General features: G+C 36.6%; 1 protein-coding gene across 3 annotated transcripts in view; it reads left to right on the top strand.

Annotated features, from left to right (window-relative positions):
• The window catches only part of LOC146005039 (sodium- and chloride-dependent GABA transporter 1-like), a 191786-nt gene that overhangs the window by 129744 nt on the left and 39588 nt on the right, over positions 1 to 22454 (top strand). For all 3 annotated transcript variants that reach the window (XM_083144184.1, XM_083144182.1, XM_083144183.1), the window contains exons 4-7: positions 1997 to 2122; positions 6827 to 6944; positions 15077 to 15208; positions 19472 to 19712. In XM_083144184.1, the coding sequence (XP_083000310.1) occupies positions 1997 to 2122; positions 6827 to 6944; positions 15077 to 15208; positions 19472 to 19712 (617 nt within the window). The remainder of the gene's footprint in view (positions 1 to 1996; positions 2123 to 6826; positions 6945 to 15076; positions 15209 to 19471; positions 19713 to 22454) is intronic.

Below are 22454 nucleotides of genomic sequence, written 5' to 3'. Positions count from 1 at the left end.
ACATCTGGTATTATGTAGCTTACTTTACAACTTACAAGACATTTAATTGAATATGAAGCGTTATCTTCAGCATAAAACTGTAGAATGTAATATAGCCCATGGCAAATTGCTCCAGTAATATGTTGGCGCTAAATACAAAATCTTTGGACACCTTTGCCAAATGTTTTTCTTCATGCCTTCACATCTCTCTTCTTGAAAGCATTTCTTCATTCAGATCACATGTAAATATTGCATCGATATATCCATTTATGAACACAAATTTTTGATTGTGACCACCTTTGGAAAATTTTCTGTGCATACTCATGCATAAAATGCTTAAAGGAATAAAAGGACGAAGGTGTTTTTTCTTTATTGTCTCTCCCCCTCCCTTCAAGTCTTGAAATAGAAACTGACATTTCCTTGTGTTTTTCTTAACCAGTATAAATCTTGAAGAACTGTTAGTATTGCGAGTGAAAATTGCAAGAAAATTTTTAAGATAATTTCTTTGGAATCTGGCAATAATGCTAATTTAAAAAGGAATCAATATTTTTACAAGGCTCCATGACATTTTTTCTCTTCCAACACTTTATCTTCTTGCCTGTTCGGTGCCCTCTTTGCTGCCCCATTGCCCATGTATTCCAGCATGTAACAGCAAAATCAATAAAACGACAACATTGTTAAATATGTTAACCAGCAGCATTGCCGTCGAGTAGAAACTGTAGATAGTGGACATTTTTTCTGCAGTCGACAGAAGCGCAGAGGGAGGTCGGTTCCTCTGTCCTGAAGAGGTAACAAGGGAAGAGGGTGCCAATGCAAGGGAAGAGCAGGAGAAGACATTGGGGCATGGTGTGCTATGGGGTTATTCATATGCCTGTTCATGGGCAAAGTTGCCGGTCAGGCCTGCTGGCACAGGTCAGTGTTGTCACATTAGATTGGCAGAAAAGAGCTAAATCCAGCCTAAAATGGGGATACTGTTTCTCTGAAGCAACTAGATCTAGACTGCAAAGCCAAGGATGGATTGAACTACAACTAAGACTGGTTAGGTAATAGAAGAAAAGATTTTTGACAAACCTTGATCCAAAAAAAATAAGTTGGCAACAGTAGTACGTACGGCAGGACATCCTTCCATGTGTGGTTCTTCTCCTTCCCACCACATTGAAGCAATAATTATTTTCCCACAATTGACATATGCATTACTTCAGATCCAAGAAATGTAATATAAGCTTAGTTGAGTGCTCTCGTGTAAAATAAATACTTCTCCCATATGAAGAAATTAGAATGTAGAAATGCTCATTAATGTCGTCGCAGAGCAAGCTGTCCTTTTCCCCACAATTGACGCATGCGCAGCATGCACCGCATGCATTCAGGAGACGCCTCTGCCACTGATTCATGTATAATTTCAATGAATGATAATTACTTCTCTCAATAAATTAGCTTCATAATATGTTATTTTCCAGTGGCCGCGGTGGCTCAGTCGGTAACGCGTCTGACTACCATGCTAAAGGTCCCGGGTTCGATCCCCGGCCGGTTCAAATCCGGGAACTTTTCTAACGGTGGAAGCGGCCCCGGCGCCTACCCAGCGTCGAATAACATGGGTACCTGGGGGAAACCCTGGGGGGTAAAGGCGGTCAGGGGCGTGATGCTGATCACATCACCCCCATTAACGACCGGATCAAGAAAGTGTGGGGTGTTACCCCCACACCCCCTATACGCCTTCATGGCGTGGTGCTATGCACAGGGGAACACTTTATATGTTATTTTCCACTTGAGAAGTCACAAGCCTTATTTCCTCTAGTGTAAAAAGAAAAATTTGGAGGTTGCAGGATGAAGTTGAGCTCGAGCCTCCTCCTAACAATGTTTGAGAAGATAATAGTATAATTCAACAATTTAAATCAGTAACTTCAGGTAAAATGTCCAATTAGAAGTTTATAATTTTACTTAACAGATGTAAATTATTATTTAAGAATAAATCATCATTTTATAATCAATTAAGAACAAAAAATTTACTTTCCTTTAGGGATTATGTCCTAGTCAGAAACTTAGAATAAAGCCGAGACTTTATCAATCATTATATGACCAGGAAGATGACTTTTCAATTAGAAGAAACTTAAGTGGATTTCAGAGAAGCATAACTGATCAAAAGGTGAGATAAATAGATATATACTGTTTATCGTAAAATATATACTTCCCCATAAAATGAATGTTCTTGATAAGAAAAATTACATTTTGAATTCCAGTAAAATATATATGGCATTAATTTCTTTCCATGCCACACATTCTATGAAGAAAGAATAATATATTTAACAAATTACTTTCTCTATTGATTCAACTAGATCTTGCAAAAATTCGGTGCACAAATTTTCTACAAACTGCAAATATGGTTTGTACACTAATGGGAACCATGGCTATATATGGCCTATAAATGGCACAGTTTGTTGTGCTTGGGAGGATATGGTATAACATATATCCAGATATTTCCCTATTTGCAATTGTTAATATGAATATCCAACTGATTAGTATATTCTATTTCTAAAATACTAGACAAAGACGAGGGCTCTTCTACCAAAATTAATGAAATACAGCATGTCCGAAAAGTAACTGTGCAGTGCAGTGAAAAAATAAAAACAAAAGAAGACCGTGTGAAAAAGTTATAAATTGTGAAAGACATTGCACTGGCAGAATGAAAGAGACTAGTACGATGATGTGAGTCCCAGATGGCGTTACTGAGGATGAATATTTGCCGCCTGCATTTGCCACAGGGCTACTGCACACATGGCTGGGGCATCACTCCATTCTTTGAAAATTTTTAAGTGATCGCATAATCTCCCGTGGACTCTGGCCTGGTAGGTTTCCAGACCTCAATCCCTCGGATTCTTTTATGTGGGGCTCACTCGAGGGATGGGTATACGACAACAATCCTCGCACACTGGCGGAGCTGCAGAGAGCCATTACCCAGCACATTGGACAGATAACTCCAGCAACCCTCCATAAAGTGTTTAACAATATGCAGCGTCATGTGCAGACATGTCGTCAAGTCGGAGGAGGACATTTCCAGCATCTCCTGTAGAGAAAACTGCACAACTTCAAATTTCACTTCAACATTTCCACTGCATAGTTACTTTTCGGACACCCGGTATTTGAATCAATTATATTTGAAAAGTTATTAATTTTTAATGGAGTTAAGAAGTTGTTATTGCATGTGGTAAGAATTAACTCAAATAATCACTGTTTCTCTTGAATATTACTCTTTATTTACTCTGAGACTCCGACAATGTGTGCAACACCAAGGATGCCATCTTGCTGACACCATATTAAAAAAAATAAACATTTTTCAGGTACACTAGTAATGTCCACTCATGTACAGTACATTCATGTTCAGAAAATAAATAATATTTGCTCTCTCTCTATTTTTTGTTATTTTTTAAAATCTTCCCGTTTGACTGCCTCACCCTGTACTTTCATTTTGTGGAGGTGAAATTATGGCATATTTTCATTGATATGAGTACTTTTAAACATCTATGTCAATGTGCTTGTCAATTTTGATGAAGTGCTTACTTTTTCACTCTTTGCTTATAAGTAGGGAAAGGAACTTTAGGTAATTAAATGTTTTTTCTGCGATAAGATACAGACCCTCATTTTTGCCAAAATTCTGATCATAGCCTTATATGTCAACACAGCAAATTTTATTTTACATAAAAACACATATTTTCCAGTTTTCCGTATGTAAATACATATTTTGCGAATTTTCATTTTAAATACATAAAATCGCACATTGACTTCATCCACCTCGAAATCCTCGAAGGAAAAATGTTTATAGGCTACTCTGCACCTCTTTCATATCAAGAGTGCTAGGTTTGTTTTGTCTTTGAACACCCTCGCTGGCAGACTTCTGGCACCTCGCCTACGATCCTATTGGGAGAAAATAGCTGTAAGTAGCTGGGGCTGGCTACACGTAACGATAGCAAGGCTTTTTAATGAAGCAATGCAGCTATTGTAGCCGGAAGGCATAAAATTTGACAATGTTCTTCTCCTCGTGACAGATGCTGCAGCTTACATGAAGAAAGCTGCAGTAGGCCTTGCCGTTAGCTACCCCAAAATGGTGCACGTTAAATGTGTGGCCCATGCGTTGCATAGAATATGTGAAAATATAAAAGCTCTTTATCCAAATGTCGATAAACTGGTTTCAAATGGCAAGAAAGTTTTTATCAAGTTGCCTAGAAGAATAGACATTTTTAAACAAAAATGTCCTGAGGTTAACCTTCCCCCTACACCTGTAGTTACGCGATGGGGCACTTGGTTGGATGCAGATGTTATGCCCAGAACTTTGAAAAAATTGTATCTGTTGTAAATGATCTCGACAAAGAAGAATTCTGCAATAACTGTTGATGGAGCCCTCCGTAAAAGTCGAATTGGCATACATCTCAACAAACCTGTCCATTCTCTCTAATTCCATATGAAAGCTTGAATCATCTGCGAACCCTTTGGCAGCTTCCATTGGTAAAGTCCGTATAGTAGAAACGAAACTGCAAGAACTCACTGGATCTAAGTGTCTAAATGTACAGAATGTTTTGGGAAAAACCAAGGTTTTCAAACTTTGTGCCAAATTGCATGTGTTTTGGAAAGTGAAGTAGAGGAAGAGGAAGCTTTGGAAAACTTAAGCGTTAGTGACATTTCGTGATTCAAATATGCAAGAATTGTTTCTTGTGACATGGAGCGATCTTTCTCACAATATAAGATGCTTTTTAGAGATAATCGTCAGAGATTTACACTGGAGAATTTGGAAAAAACTATGGTGATCCACTGCAACTCTTCAAAAAAATTGCTCGCTAAGAGGTAATCATTTAGAAACTTATTTCAGGTGTTTAAAATGCATGTTATAGTTTGTTTTTGTTACCAAATGTTTTTATTTTTGTCACATATTTTCCTGTTTTTATCACATATTTTCAACATTTATGACACATAAAAAATAAATATTTCTGAGTTTTTTAGCACATAAAGTTCCGTTCCCTACTTATAAGCTTATATTTATTGTTAAATGTAATTTTTATATACAGGGTGGTCCAAAAGTAGGTATACAGTATATACCACTGTCGGCCTGGCATTGTTGATTGATTGATTGATTGATTTAGTTTATTTTACTTCGCGTTTTGTGCCTCTTGGCTAATTTGCGAAGATGGGGATGAGTGAGGAAATGATGAAATTGATGAATGGACATTCACAAACAACCAAGCCCGACCGGGATTCGAACCCCGGACCCTTGGCATCGCAGCGCGATGCGCTAACCACTCGGCCACAGGGTCGGGCGGCCTGGCATTGTTGTTTGTAAGTTCATTATCCTTTTCAGCAGCTGTGTAGTGGTAAAATAAATAGTACCAGGATGGTCCCTTCCCTTCAGTGCTTTCTCATAATAGACATCTTCGTGTCACTAACGTGCCTGTTTCGAGATGACATATTCACTGCACAGTATTTCATGAATAAATATTATCGTAACCTTCCAATTTCTCCCACAATGCAGCAAATGCCAAATTCCAATTTGGTTTATTACTACAAGAACATTTTGATATGCAACTTGCATATTAATAATTAAAAAACTATGAAATAGAGGATAAATCAAAGGTTAAAGTAATAATTGTAGCAGCGAAAAATAAGAAACAATATATTTAGAGGTTTATATGTAAACCTCATATTTTCTTATTTAATAAACGTGTTATTGTCAAGAGCAAAAATGCTGGCGGCGTCGGTCTTAACTTCCATTGCCGACACAATGCAGCCAGCTGATTGATTCTTTTGCTTAAATAATGGTTGCTTTACTGGCCTCTTAGATTCATAAAAGAGTAGATGTATTATATTACATCAGTTAATATGTTTTCGATATAGGCCTACATATATTTTAAGGAATACTTTTAAAGGAAAAAATAGTTTTTACAAAAATAAAGAACCAGGGCGGTCCCAGGGGTTAAAAAAAGTACGGGCGTGGCGCCCTGGCACCACTACACCCCTGCTTTTTAGATATCTTGATTCTATGAATGATGGTTTGAGGAATGTTGATGGAGGACATTTCGAACATTCGCGTGACTAAAAATTGTTCATTAATTGTTGATGAATAAAGTCACTGGTATCACCCTGTATTATTATATAAATATATTATTATCAAGTTAGAAGATATATATATTTTCCATACTGAATTCCGTAACAAAATTACATTGAGTTGGCCTTCCTAACGGAGTGCTTGGTACAGTGCACTAAGATGTCAGAGGTCCTGGGTTTGAATCCCAGTATGGCCATGGGTGTTTCTTGTGAGTGACCCATCATCAGATTCATCAAATCATCACTCATCCTCATCTTCACAATTAGCCAAAAGTGGTAGAAAAGTGAAGTAAAATAAACCCAATCAATCAATCAAAGTTGCATTGTGATAATGACATTAAAAAAACAAAAACAAGTACACACCCTGATTTTCTCTTCGGCAGCTGCCATTTTAATCTATGACATCATAATCTCCCAGAGAACAATGCAGTGAATGAGGCCTTGCTATGTAAAACTTCTTGAATTACCATTTCATATCCTGTTCTGTTGGAAGTTGTATTTCATTTCTCATGTGAAAATTATGGGATGTGATTCCTGAAACAATAATTTTTAAATCACCTTGACCAAGAGATTTTCTTTTATTATACTTTATTGTCAAAATGGTAATTGGTAATATCACAGTTATTTTTTAAGAGTGAATAAATCTTTTTTGAATTCGGCTAGTGCCACACTCATATTACAACACTAGTTTAACTCTGAAGAGGGAGTGAGGAGATTTAAAAATGACACGTTCATTTTATTAATGGTTTTAATTTTACAGGGTGCTGAACGTATCAGACTAGTGTCAACAGCAGAAATCATGTGTGTGTTGATTTTATATTCACTTAGAAGCGGTGCTTTTTGGAATTTCCTGAAGTTGATAACAATTTTTGAAGGAGGTGGGTTTGTAGTCTGTCTTTTCTCTATATGTTGATTACTGATCTCAAATTATATCTTCACAGATTATACAGGGCATGGCAATGAATTGGGATATTGAAAATACTCCACACCAGAAAAAAAATGCAAAACAATACATATATATAATTAAGGCAAAATTAACTAATTTATTCATTGAAGAAGAAATACCAAAAAAAAATACAAATAGGGGTGTAAGCAGCGGCGTATACTCTGGGTCACCTAGGTAATCGGAGATGACCCGGCTATAATTTTTTAAAAAGTTGTTTTTTTATTTCTTCACAATATTCTTCCGAACCAATCTTTGTCACATATTTCTTTGCTTCCAGCGCGAAAATGTTTTCAACCGTTTGCCGCGGAATGTCCGTGAGGCTTTTTCTCCAGCTGGTGGAATCTGGTGACGTCATGGTGAGATTCCACCGGCTCCCTTTAAATCCCTTACGGGAGGGGTAGGAAACACTGCTTCTCAGGCGCGGTTATTCCGTGGCAAGGGTAAGCTCCTTCTGGAGAGAGTCCATCGGTCGCACTCTCCACCCCAGAGCCTTTGCCGTTCCCTCGGCTGGCAGTGGCGCCCTCTTCTGCCATTCTTCCCCGATGGCCTTTGTATCGTAGGAGCTGTGTTGTTTACGACAGGGAAATTTCTCGGGAAAAAAAACAACAGAATTCTGGGTTCACAAATTGCGTACTGAAAAAGAAAGTAGAGAAAATACATCTGAAAATGCGCGAGAAACAGGGAAATCTGAACAACATTTGCGAACCAATTCTATGTTAATTCTCATTTTACATTTGCTTCTGTCTTACTGATCTCTGCTATTTCAACAGATATTGTAAAAGGAAAAAAAACTTTAATATTGAAAATGAAGGTAATTAAATAAATTAAAATTTGAACTAGAAATTCAAGAAATTACACCGACCTCCGTTGCGGAGTGTTAGCACAGCTCCCTACGACGCCAGAGCTACAGGGTTCGAATACAGGCCTGGGTGTTCTAGGTAAATGTCCCTTCATCAATGTCATATCATCACTCGTAGTGGTTAACCAAAAGTGGCAGAAAAGCGACGTCAAATAACAATTTAATCAACCGATTAATGAAGTAATTAAACTATATGCTTACTTTTTTTCATTTTTGTATTTTAAGATTCGTGATTACTTTCTTTGTAGCCTTCAAAACCAGTACTTCTTTCACAGAAATGAATAATTTTTAAAAGGGAAAGCTATCAGAAATAAATTATATATATATACTTACACATAAATTAGTTAATTTAAGTTGTTTTTCCCCCGCTTTAGATTAATAATGATCATAAAGATAAAAGATGTATGAATAAAATATATAAACAAAAAAAGCAATGATTCCAACTTATAAAACCTTGCGCATCGCAGGGAATTTAAAGCTGGGAAAGGGAATTTTTCAGCATACATAGGGAATTTAATTCTGAGTCAAGAAGTAAGGAACCACAATAGAAGATTGGCGCAGGGAATTGAATGCGTGTTGTAGGTGGCTTTGTGCTGTTCTTCCTATTAGCGATTCGAAAATGTAATATTTGTTTAGCTGTTAGTGGTTTGTATTCGTGCTAGTGCTGTGTTTACTGAAGTTAAAAGCAATGGATATAATACAATATTTGCGTGTGAAAATATTTGGAACGGGATCTTTTCCGGAGAAATTGGAAATAGTTAATGTAGGTAGGCCAGTAACATCTCTTGTACACAGGTCTTGAACTTAAACTTCCATGTATACAAACAAAAATCGGGAATGCACGAGTAACTGGACACTGGGGTAACTTGAATTTTAGACTTCAATTAATATTGACGGTTTTTATTTCACTACCGCATTCCTTTCATATTCTTTGTTACAGGTTTTTTCTTATAGATTTATTATATTTTCTTGTTTTATTATTTGAAATTCTAAACGTAGATTAACTGCAAGTGCAATCACAACAATTATTCGACAGTGGTCGCAACAATAAGGTAACATTTTTATCACATATATTCATAAATCCTGTATGGATGTTGAGGTAAATTTGCAGGGAGACTTGAGGAGTGGGTGGATGAATCAAGTGTCGGAGATTACCCACTAGTTAAAACCAGGATACGCCACTGGGTGTAAGGAGTACCTTCCACATAGGCACCCAAAAGTCAACCTCATTTCCATGCAGTACACCCTGGACTGCATTTTGCAGACGAACGAGGCTCTGGCGACTGGCACTATGGCCAGTATAATTTTGTGTGTGTTGTCCTGTTTTTGTCCTTGTGTGTGCTGAGTGCCTGTTTACAGCCTCAGCTTTTAACAGAAGTCAGAATATTTTAAGGTTTTTAGGTATGCAACGTTAGAGTTGTTATTTGTAATGGTAAGGGGCTGCCCCCCGTATAATGTGACTGGTTCAAAATAGCCTAAGTGCTGACGCACCCAAAATTTTAAAATCAAATACAATCCTTACATTATGATTTATATGAAGATAACAATACTAAGATGATTTCCACTTTGTTCACACACTTTATCAGGCTTTGTGTACGATTTTGAGTCGCCTCTTCCTGTATCCGATCTTTAAATTCATTGAGGGTGCATGGGGGTTGGTTGCAAGACTTTTGCTTTCAAATGCTCCCAAAGATAATAATCACATGCGGACAGATCCAATGATCTGGCAGGTCAAGGTATATCATTGTTGTTTTTGTAATACTCTTTTACAGCAAATGTGACCTGTGCCCTGTTCCATGACTCTGTCGTAACTAGACCTCAGATTTTAGGTTTCTAACCTATTTTTTCCTTTACAGGTATGTAAGAAGTAATAAGTTATGTCAGAGTTTCGTTAAAAAATGCAAAAAAAACAACCTATTTTGCTTGTTAGAGCCTATTTTAGGTTTATGCCCCTAAATCAAGCCTTTTTTCAGGTTTTTATATATTTTTAAAGATTTTACAGGATTTTATGTCACACAGAGGCATATGCTTTGTTTGGTCACGGAAAATTCAATGACGAACGTGTTTGAAACATACTTTCTGTCGATTTCCCTTCCTCCAAGTCCATGGTGATTTTTCAAAGTTCTAAACAAGGCAAAATGTCTGGTGCCTCTGTTACCTGTACAACCCAAAGAGGTCTGATCTGTGTGGTCTTGCTCACTTTTGTTCCATTTGCACACACGCAGGGGCGGCGCCAGGAATTTTCGACCGGGTGGGCAGAAGCTCCATATTGATAGATTAGGGTGGGCAGTATAAATGTAAGACCATGTATGTGTATATACCACGTATGTATCCCCCTCTCTCTTACACTCCCGATTTTCCTCTTACTTCTTTTCCCTTTCCTTGTTTTCCTCTTTATTCTTTTCTAATCTATTCTCACATCTTGTTCCATTTCCTTTCGTTTTGTCTCTGATGGACACAATTATTTCAAGGAAGTGTTTACACGTGCGCAGCCATACATACTAATCACATTCTTTCATGCATGTTAATACAGTGAAAAAAAAATTGAATTAGGTTTAAGCTTGTGTTGCAAATACAAGGCACATACTTGATTTTATGTATTCGGCGATAATGATAAAAAGTGCGATGGTAGACAATTGTGAAGTTTCTCGTAATTTAAATGCATGTTCCTGAGCATAGTATTTTCATCGTATGGTTTCTTTACTGAAAGAGTTTTCTTACTCCTTGGGGGTCACTTTTCTTAGCTTACAAGGTTTCTACAACTTACAAATCTATCTGAATGTTTGCAGTAGGTGCGATTGGGTGCCAACATTTGAGGGGCAAGGACAATATAAGTTTTCTTGGTAGAAAAGGCTTAGCATAAAGTGGCCATAGTGAGTGGGCAAGAAGTGGCAAAGTGTGGCGGGGGGGGGGGGTACTGCATCCCCCACTTCCCTCTCCTCCTAATCGTCGCCATTGAATGTTGTTTTGCTTAAAATGAACGTCTTATTAGGAATGATTTAAATCACACACGGAAACCCAATTCTTTGTTCATTGTCCATGAAGTATACCTAGGCTAATGAAAGGCTATTTTGACAAAATATCACTCTAAAATAATAAGCAAGTAAGATTGACAAATCTGTTCAGAATTGAAGAGGTTAATAGCTAAGTTGCTCTTTGTTTTCTGAACTAATCCGGGAGAAGCAATACACATATGGTTACATGAACATATTTTCTGAGGTAACAAAATGATTTAGGACACAAGGAATTCATCGAAGTTGATCACCGTATCAGTAATAATTCATATATTTTTCATAGATGTCTTGGGTTGTATGGCGTGACCATTTCGAACACACTAGAATGTTAACCTCTTAACCTGTGCAGCATACCCTGGAAACTTTATTCTTTCAGGACAACGAGTCCCTGGTGCCTGGAACCACTTTCAAAGTAATAATTTATGAGGGTTTGTATTTTGAGTGTCAGCATGTGTGTGTTTTCGCCCCTTCGATACATTCATCTAATCGCCATTGAACCTTATCGTCGTCATTATCAAAACTAGCAAAAAAAAAAAAAAAAAAAACTTAAAATAAAACAAATCAACCACAACTTACTCTTTCAAAAATGGAGTTTCATTAGTTCATACTTCTTAGAAATTGAGGTGGTAGTTTCAATTGCACAATAGTGGATCAAGGCAGCTAATTCCTTGAACAATGACGTTGATTTCCCAAATATTTGTCTCAGGCAATCACCCTCTTAAAATGGACGCATCTTCTGTGGTGATAAAATGACACGTTTGGTGCGAGTTCTTTCTGTATATATTTTTTCCCCAATGACATAAAGCTGTCGTTATAATAGAGAGGTCCTGTGTTCGACTCCCCCTTTTTTTGGTGGAAGCACAATGCACACTGGTTCGGACTAAACGTTAAACTGTAGGTTTAGTCCCGATTAGCCTATCTGAGCATAAAAGTGGGCTTAAAAACAAACTATAGTGGAACCACGAGCAAAACATCCTGCGCAGACCCGCGACTCCTGTGCATCTTACCCCCCCGCGAGTAGGGGAGGAGGAGAGTGGACCATGCTTCCTTATGGACCGAGGTGGAGGGAAGAAGTGAAAGCTGCGAGGGGACTTTTCGTCCCAAGGTTTTTTTTTTCTTGTGGTCGATCTATAACAAAATCGTCTTCTGAATACTTCGTGACATAACTTTTTTCTTTACTCCAGCTGCATCTACAGATTCTGTTGACATTTTTCGCTGATTCATGTGGCAAAATTTATGTGTGGAACGAGGATTTCTAAATAGGATAACCCACTCATTAGCAATTGAAAAATTCTGTAGCTTTTCCATACTTGAAATTTATTCACTTCGGTATTGTAGTGATTATTGTGATTCCTTCTTATTAGTAGAACGAATATAAAGTTGATATTTCGCATACCATATTGATATTTGAAGATGACAGGTATATAAAAATTGTAATGAAATAAAAAAGTGACACTTCTGAAATTTCAATGCAGAGCTAATTAAAACTATATTATACTATCTAGCATACTTAAACCCGAAGGTTTATGGATGCAGCAACACAAGCCTTCCATCTGTCCCTATCCGGGGCAAGATCAGTCCAATCTTTCTTATCCTTACCGATTTATTTTAGGTCCATATCAACGTTATCCCTCCATCCTCATCTTGGCCTTCCTACTGGTCTCTTACCATCAGGTTTCCCAACAAGAATCCTGTAAACTATTCTTTCCTCTGCCATTCGTGTCACATGGCCTGCCCATATAAGTCTTCTTGATTAAATTATTCTAATAATAATTAAAAAGTAGAAATAAACAATAGTGTTGCTGGAGGTAGTAACGCTAAGATGATGTTTTGATTTGTTTCTTTGGAGATTATTTTAACCATATCCAGGCCTGGATGTATATACGTATGTGGAGGTCCGGAGATGCAGTCCTCAAGTTCAACCTAAATTCTGATCTAATCTTGATCATACCCTGCATAATTTTGAGCCTCCTAAGCCTACTAGCTGCTTTCAATCATGGAAGTATTCATTTGATCACAGTTTTTGTTTCCATAGCTCTAGTAATTTCTTTCACTTTCTAATGACAAAATTGGCTTTTTATGGGTTGATAATATGTGAACATTTCTAGCATAGATAATATTCACAAGTAAAATATACGTTATGAACACCAGAATACACTTATATATTGAATCATTCATATACCCCTAAGTATATGTACTTATTGAATTTGATTGGGTGGGCAATCGGGTGGGCACAGGAATTTTTGGGTGGGCGCTTGCCCACCCGTGCCCACCCCTGTCGCCGTCCCTGCACACACATCTTGCAAATTAACATTTCAGCACTGAAGATTGCACCACAATCTATGCTTTTGTTGAAAGATTATTTTCTGCATATAAGATGATCCTCACAGACAAAATTGCGGAGTTTGACTGTGGATAACATGAAAAACTATTGCTGCCTAACTATACGGCGAAGAGTGGATTTTAATAGCAAGTTTCCAATTGTAAGTTCTGCCATCGCCATAGGGTTAGGCAACACACATAACGTTATGCAAAATAGCATGTATTTCAGGATATAGATGTCCAATTTTTATTACCTGTGACTATACTAAATCAGCATTTTTCAGGAATTTTGAATAATTTTAAGTTTTTTTTAACCTACTTCAAGATTTTTCGAGCCTATTTTAGGGTTTTTAGAACCTATTTTATATTTTTTGAACCTATCTTAGGATTTTTAGAGCCTATTTTAGGAAACTATAAATCTGAGGTCTAGTCATATCCGAATGGTAATAAAGGAGTTGCCCAATTCATTGCCGCACCTTGTATTATTTGCTGCTTAGGTGATGATTTCTGGACTTACTTAGATGATAAATAAGCTTAAATTGTAGTGAATGGTAGTTACATAATGTAATCATGACACACACATGCAGAAAATAGGAGGGAGGAGAAGGGGGAGAGAGAGAGAGAGAGAGAGAGAGAGAGAGAGAGAGAGAGAGAGAGGGGGAGAGAGAGAGAGTGAGAGAGAGAGAGAGAGACAATGAGACTGGCAAATACTTATTGGGCACTTTTCTGTTGTTCTTTTTGTGATGGCGTACTTAGCTCTTGCAAACGCAAGTGAGCATTGCAGCCACCCCTACTCTCTTTTACATGCCAAGGCCAGCTTTAGACGAAAGCATTTCCTTTAACTTTTTACTAGCATAAATGCTATGTAAATGCTTCCAAAAATTTTATAGCAAATAGTACTTTACACAGAAGCATTTCATGTTGGTTAGCTTTTGCGATTACAATGTATAACATATACAGCATGACGTTGAGTTACATCATCTATGCTGAGTGCACGGTGTTTACAATTGAAGCAACTAAAATATTCTTCCATAAGTGTACACTATACGTTGTAAAGTATGTATTTAAGCAGCGCCATTGTTTTATACTTAATAACGTTTTATACGAAACGTTATTCCTCTCGGTTCAATAGTTATCGGCTTTTAAAAATGTGAAGTGATACATTGTTTACATCTCACACAGCTGCCATTACATCTTCACTCGTGACATAGAGATCGCTTCTGATTGGTTATGCTACGAAAAATGCTAGGGAAATAGGACAGGTTCTATCCTTGAGAAATGGCATGAAATATGCCATGGCATCTGAAATGCCATAAGATTTTTCACTTTACACGGTAGGATTTTGGTCATGGCACAAATGTTAAGAAAAATGCCAAGGGAAATGCTTTCGTCTAAAGCAGGCCTTACTCAGTATCCCAGTATATGGGTGGCTGGAGTTCGTGAATACCATATAGCCAGCCTCATTTTTGGTGTGAGAGGTCCCAGGTTCTTGACAAAAATACACGGAAAGAAGGGAAATAAGGGCTTGAAGCAATCGCTGTATCAGTGGTAAGGAAAAGGTTAAACATAACACATTATAATATTCAACTCTTATGTGTGCAGATGTGAAACCACCAACATTCCAAACTATGAGCCTCCACTGGCAGTTTCTATGTGTAAATATGATAAACAGAAGACACGACGTAACTTTGGTAGCCGAAACCAATCGTGGATGTGGGGTTAGTATGAGGGAGAAGGGGTTGGGGGTTGGAGACAGTAACTAATTCATTAAGTTTTTTAATAGAATATAATTAGTTTCAGTATGTCAATTGGTAAGATTAATTGAAAAGTTACAAACACCTAACCTGTTGCATATTATCTTGATTGCAGGTTCATTCTTATTCCCATACCTGTTGGGTTACATTTTTCTTGGGTTGCCTATTCACTATTTATTATTAATTTTGGGTCAGTTTTCTCAAAGAGGACCCTTTGATCTCTGGCGAATGGCTCCAGTATTTATAGGCAAGTATTGATATCAACAATATATATTTAAATTACTTTTCTTGTGCATTATCTCTCCAAAATATTCTTCCAAAATTTTATACTTAAAACTGAATTAGTTATTAGAATAGTTTTGTCGCATGCATATGATTAATAATGGGTGATTAGTATTCAATGTTAATGTTCTGTCACTGAGTGACCTCTCCAACCTCTGGCTTCACCCTATTTGGGTGTAATTCGACTTAATTAAAACAATGTTTATATTAATAATGTCCTTTTGTTACTAAATAAAATATAAGTAATTTCTTAGGTGTTCTTTAAGAGGTTCTTTCCAAAACCAATGTTTCAGACCCATTGGCTGATATTTTTCAGGGTTGTCCAAATAAATCACATTAAAAGGATAAGAGTGGGAAAAAAAATGTTGAAATGATAAAAGGATATAGCCTGTGCTGCATTGTGGTAGATGGTGACATGCGTCCTTTGTGCAAGATATCTGGTGGCCACGGTGCTGGTTTTTAATCCTATGACTTTTTATCGTTTTAACCATTTTTCAGGAACATTTTTGATTGGGGTGGCTTATAATGTTCAACCCTCAAAATTATATTGTTTCCAACACCAAGGACGTATTTAGGGGGTCCAGGGGGGTCTAGAACCCCCCTCTGAAAGACTTACCAAGTACTAAAATGAACTAAAAGAAATATAATTATTTAGCATTTGTTACATATTCGATGATTATTTATTTCCTCTAAACTTATGGGAAGGCAAGGAATTTAGCTCATTCAGCTTTGAATGTCAGTTCCTAAGATTTATGCACACTATTACTTATGATAATGTGTATAAAATATTAATCAACAACTTTACTTTTCGTCAACTGTAATAGGCAATCCGTACAATTATTTTTGCCTAGTACAATTGGATCTAACTCCTTTTTTGTTTTTCAATATATAGTAAATTCTTTATCTATTTGACCTTAATTTCCTTGCCAGGGCAGTTGTTTTTATTCAAATTTTGGTGATCTTAATTACACATAAGCTAGAATACATGCTGTTATATATCTATTCTTTTACCATCTCTTTACCTATTCATGTAATAATTACAATACAATGTTAATTAATTTACATATTTAATTTATTTTAATTCAATATAATTATTCTAATGATGATGATGTTATTATTATTATTATTATTATTAATGTTCTTGAGACACTTGGTCAAACTCCCCCCAAAATGTATTTCTAGATACGTGCCTGACCAACACCTAATTGGCATCTCTGACGATGTAACTAATTGTCAATTTTCATTTTATTACCATCACTCTGTGGACCTTGATCAGGGCAGCAGGAAGGTGACTTCCTTCCCTTCACTCATCTTATTTCAAATTCCTCCTCTTCAAGTTATTCAATCGCCACCTCGATGAACACACCACTCCTCAAAACCAACTCCACTTAAAGACTGCAAAAATCTTATTTGTGAACAATTTATTGTAGTTTTTTTCATGTTGACGATAAGTCAACATTCACTACCATGTAGAAGAGCCAGTTTTGAAATTATGTTTAATATAATTTTAAAAAAATATTTTTGAAAAATTGGTAAAGCCATTTTCAAAATAGTTTATAACAGGCTTTAACAAACCATGTGCATTTCAGGAACAGATAAGGTCAGAGCTTCTTTCCATCATTTTTTCAGTCATTTTGAACAGTCTTTAGTTCCCTGAAAACTTTTCCAGAAGAGAGTTCCAAGAGTACAGATCAAGCAAGGCAATTAGTACTGGTTCATGACACTTTGAGTGTTTTGGATAGAGAAGTAATGTAGATCAGTGGTTCTCAACTTATTTCCTCTCACGACCCCCTTTTATCAAATCCTCTTGCCAGTGACCCCTATATGTAATTTCTGGTTTGTAATAAGCATTTATGTGTGTAGGCACATATACAACTCTGCGAAGAACAACAAAGGATCCCAAACGAAACCAATCTCTTTCCAATTGTCGACGAAATCATTTCTTCTTTGTTGATTTATTAACAAACACAGGACAGCTATTGCAAATTGGTGCTTAGCCTTACTGTTTTTACAGGAATCCAATGCCTAACAAGCTGAATTTTTTACCTCTGAAGCATGGCTGCTTCATCTATCTTATCTGGCCAACATCTTCACTTATCTAAATTACTTAAATTTGACCTTGCAAGGACGGGACAAAACCATTATATTTGTTCAAGACAAAGTAAATGCTTTTCAGAAGAAATTAGGAGTTTGTGCATCCAGAGTCAAAACCCACAATTTTGAAAATTTTCCTCTGACTCAAGACTTTATTTCAACTTGTGATTATTCTTTTGACATGAAGACGCTGCTGTCCAGTTTAATGTGCAAACATCTAGAAGGGTTTCAAGAACAGATGGTAGAATATATTCCCTTTGATGAAAATGCCGGTTCAAGATGGATATTAAACCCCTTCGTTGAAGAGGCCATCAAAATAGCCAATCTAAGCCCACAACTTCTTGATGAACTGATAGAATTATCACGCAACAAATCTTTGCAACTGGCATTCTGTAATGAAGACCTGCACAAGTTCTGGCTGAAGAGAAGAGAAGAATATCCTGGTCTGGTATCTGCTGCTTTAAAAACCATAATTCCCTTTGGTACATCGTATCTGTGCGAATGTTGTTTCTCTTCCATGGTAAGCATTAAAACAAAGATCAGAAACTGCTTGTCAGTTGAAAAAGACTGACAATGTGCGTCACGAAGGTTGAACCGGACATTGCCGCACTCCAGGCTCAGGTTTCACACTAGCCTTCATTTTGCATTGTATTTCAATATGCAGTTTTTCTTGTATTTCAATATGTAGTTATCACTAGTTTCATACTTCTTTTATTTGAATTGTTTTTTAAACGATTCTTCATCTGTTAAAAAAATGTATAATATTTTTTGCTAAATTTAACAATAAGTATAGAAATAAAAATATGTCTATCAAAATAAATTCAAAACAATTTTTAAAAATATTTTTTTCCGCTACTAGTAGACCCTAATTACATTTATCTTTTTCGTCTCCCTTCGCTACCCCCATGAAATCATACCGTAACCCCCCCCCCCGGCCCCAAGGGTCGCGACCCCCATGTTGAGAAACTCTGATATAGATAAAGCAAACTTTTTGCATTTGGTTACTGAAAACTTGATTCTTTGAATAGTAGTAGGGCCTCCTCGATGGCGCAGTGGTAGCGTCATTGCCTTGTAATCAAGGGGTCCTGGGTTTGATACCCGGTTGGAGGCACAAGGGTTCGGATCTCACTTTAAACTGTAGGTCCAGTCCCGATTAGCCTTACTGTGCATAAAGTGGACTTAAAACAACATATCAATCAATCAATCTTTGAATAGTAGCTTCTCGTATCTGTTAAATTACTTGAAGCGAGTGCAACGGATAAAATTCAGATGAAAGGTTTTAGGGGTATTTTATTGCCAAAATATACCTTTGTATTCCCCTCCTCTGTTTCTGCTACTGATTGTCATAACTTGGATCCCCACCACTGGAAAAACTGAGAAAAAAGTTGAAGACAGTTTTCTTGCCAAATACTTTTGTTTTTGAATCTGCCCTCTGGGGCAATTTGCACATTACGGAGAAATGAGATATATCGCAAAAGCTTGGCAACACTGTTAATATTTAGTCGCCATGGAGCACTTTACGGGTCAGCTTCGTGCTTTTTGTGTTCGTGCGTTTTATAAAAATAATGATTCTTATGTTGTTGTGCGTCGTTTGTACCGGCATCATTATAACCTTGCAGGAATGAGAGACGTCCCAAGTGCAAATTTAATTAAATATTGGGTGAGAAGTTTAAAAACACTGGAAGCACTAAGATGAGTAAACCGCCGGGACATCCCAGGTTATCAAGATCGAACAGAAATGTTGACAGTGTGTGCCAGTCTGCTGTTCCTTGTGCAATGCTTCGGCAAGTGATCGAAAACTTTAGTTCAAGAATAATTGAATGTGAAATCATGAACGGTTACCATTTGTTCAATACTCTTCTCCACAAATATAAATTTAATGTTCAAGCTTTCTCTTGGTAATAAATTTATCTTTATACAAAAGAATTAAGTATTTTATTTAATAGTTTTAAAAACGAAAATATTTCTGAGACAACCTTTACAATATTGGAATAGGCAAAAGAGGCAAATAGACAATAGATTGTATGCTAGTAAGAGAACTGTGGTGTTATTGTTTTGTAAATACTGTTATAGCAATATGAAATAGTAAACTTTAATGGGTCCAAGAATCATATTTTGCATTTTATTGTTTCAGGAGGGCCTTACTGCAGCCTCGTCTACACTATTTTTGACAGTGGCTTTACTGGTCACAGAATATCAGATACCATTTTTTATTCATTTAAATCCCTGGCACGTGATACTCCATGGCTTAACTGTAGTCTATGGTCAAGCAGAAGCCCAGGATGTTTCACACTGGGAGATCCAAAAATGCACTTTTGCATGGGAAATGAAAAAAATTGTACAAAGTCAATACTCTCATCTGTAGACTATTTCAGGTAAACATTGGTTGGTATCTTTTGCGACCAGCAGCATGTGACTAAGGGAGAATTCACACTGAAGTGACAAGTGACATGTAACACATGCTGCTTGAGAACAAGCCAATTAGCAGCATGTTTCACACCATAGCGGCATGACAGGCGATTGGTGAAATCCTCAAGCAACATGCGTTGCCTGTAACTTGTTGCTTCGGTAAGAATTCTACCCATGATGCTTATTATTTATCTTGATATTTCACTTCTGTTTTTTTTTCTTGTTTGTATATGTATGGAGATATAACTGAATGTCAATACAATACAAGTAGTGAACTTTTGTCAAAAGCATCTCTTTTTAAAGAGGATTGATGTTTGATTTAATGGGGAGAATGTAAAGGACTTTCACAGGAAGAAAAAGTTTGAACATTTCACAATCATACAAATAAAATGAGATTTGGTTGGATCATACTAACTCTCCAAATGAATAATATTTGCATAAAATTTCTTTTTTTCTCTCTCTTTCATCATATAACTAGGCTTGTTGGGAGGGACTTCCCACAAGAGAATGTTTTTCATTGATAGATCAAAACCAACTTCTGCTCTCTACTATAAGTACTTTCCCTTCTACATTTTTTTGTACACCACTGAACATTTAAAAAGCATGTGCCTTAAAATCTCCATCTTCTAAAGGTTTTAAACATAGATAGATATGATTCCAATTTAAATTAGATTAGATCAGGGGTGCCCATTCCCCCCAAGGCCCATGACGCACTCCCCCCAAAAAGATGGAACATTCCCCCCCCCCGTTTATACCGAATTAATTACTCAAATAAATTTTGTCACACAAAATTTGAGGAAAAATATAATACCAGAGCTGCAACCACGAATTTTGTGTGGGGGTGCAAGTACCAGGATAAACGTACCAATAATAATAATAACATTAATAATGGCTTTATTATTATTATTATTATTATTACTACTACTACTACTACCACCAGTAGTAGTAGTAGTATCAAATACGTGATTATCCTCATAAATTACGCAAGAAGGGGTAGAAGTCTGTGCTAAAGCATTTGTTTGGAACAAACGATTTGAAATATTTTTTCAACACCGTCAATTTCACATTAGCTAATAATGAAAATCAAGCACACAAACTGTATTTTTGAATGGCAGAAAATGAATGAAGAATGCATTCCGAATATACATGTGTAACGTTCATGTACAACATATGTTTTACACATATGCAACATGGAGCGATATAAAATAGAAAATACATATGCAACAAGCAAACACTAAATTGTGTATGTATTCAAAGCTTATTCAATAGAAATATACAACACATATTATTTAAATACATTACATCACAGAAAACAAGTAGAATGCGAGCGAAGTGAGCAAGAAAATTTTTAGATCCAATTTTTGCAATTGAAAACAATATTGATTTAATAGGGTGCAAATAATTTCACTGGACGCCATGGCATTTCAACTTTCTTTTAGATCATTCGGCACCCATGGCCAACTTCCGTCGCCCCTAGCTACAGCTCTGAACTTGACAAAAATGAGAAAAGCAGATAATGCGAGCGAAGCAAGTAAGAAAAGTTTACAAAATGAATTTTTATTTGCATAAAATTTGAAATCGAAGGAGTGATTGCTCCTCTGTTGCCCCTCCCCCCCTCTGCAGGTGCCCTTGGCTGTCAATGTTTGTCCCCCCTTGCTACCCTAGAATTGACTTCCGTCGAAAGTTGGGGTGAGGGCAATGACCACCTGCCCCCCTGTGGTTGCGTCACAGTATAATACAGACATATTTACGTAATATATGTTTACTTTAGATACTCTAGGCTCACTGCCCTTTTAGTCAACCTTATTCTGCACAGTTTGTCTGCTCAACTAACCTTGTATTAATGCGAATACCACGCTCCCCCCCACTCCATCCAAACCGATTCTAAAGGCATAAGAGGTGGTGTTTCATTTCAACCCTATCGCTGCGATCACGCACAGATAGGTAGAAAAACTAAACATAATAACCAAAACTAAAAATCAATAACAAGTCAATCAAACTATACGACCCCCCATTTTTGTGTGAAGATATATAGAATTGGTATAAAATTTTGTTCCCCCCAAAAATTCCCATGGGCACCCCTGGATTAGATTAATTTTTGTTTATATGATGATTTGCTGTACAATACGTGCAAGTAGATCATTGCAGCATGTCAGCACTAGATATTATAAGTACGAATATATTAAAACAAACGAATTAATGAGATAATAAGTAGTAGTATTACAGAAACACATGCAATTCTTCTCAGCATTAAAATATATAAATATATGTGCACATGCATTCTGTGTTTTTTCTCCCACTTATCTTTGACTTTATTTACTTAAAGTACAGTGCTGAATGACTATTTTATACTGAAACTGTAACAGTAAGAAAACAAAATAAAACAATACAAGATGCTACAGAAAAAATTAAAAAGTTACACTTACATTTTTAACGATTGTGAGAAACTGTTTTCTGGCCAGAAAATGTCAATATTTTGGGGCAGGTTATTAAATAAGTAGAGATGACTGTAGAAAATAGACTGTTGTAGAAGAGCTTTACATTATGAGTTGGACTCGTAGATTAAATTGATTGATTATAAATTTGGTTTAAACTTTACCATCGATTATATTTATGCATGAAATTCATGTCTGCTTGTTTAAGAAGAGTGTGTAGTGGCTGGATATTCAAAACATAATATCTGTTTTTTTGGACGTGCCTAAGAGAAG

Source organism: Lepisma saccharinum, chromosome 22 (assembly GCF_977018435.1).
Source record: "Lepisma saccharinum chromosome 22, izLepSacc3.1, whole genome shotgun sequence".
Lineage (NCBI taxonomy): Eukaryota > Metazoa > Arthropoda > Insecta > Zygentoma > Lepismatidae > Lepisma > Lepisma saccharinum.
The sequence above is the reverse complement of the archived record's forward strand: the minus strand, read 5'-3'. Positions and strand labels throughout refer to the sequence as shown.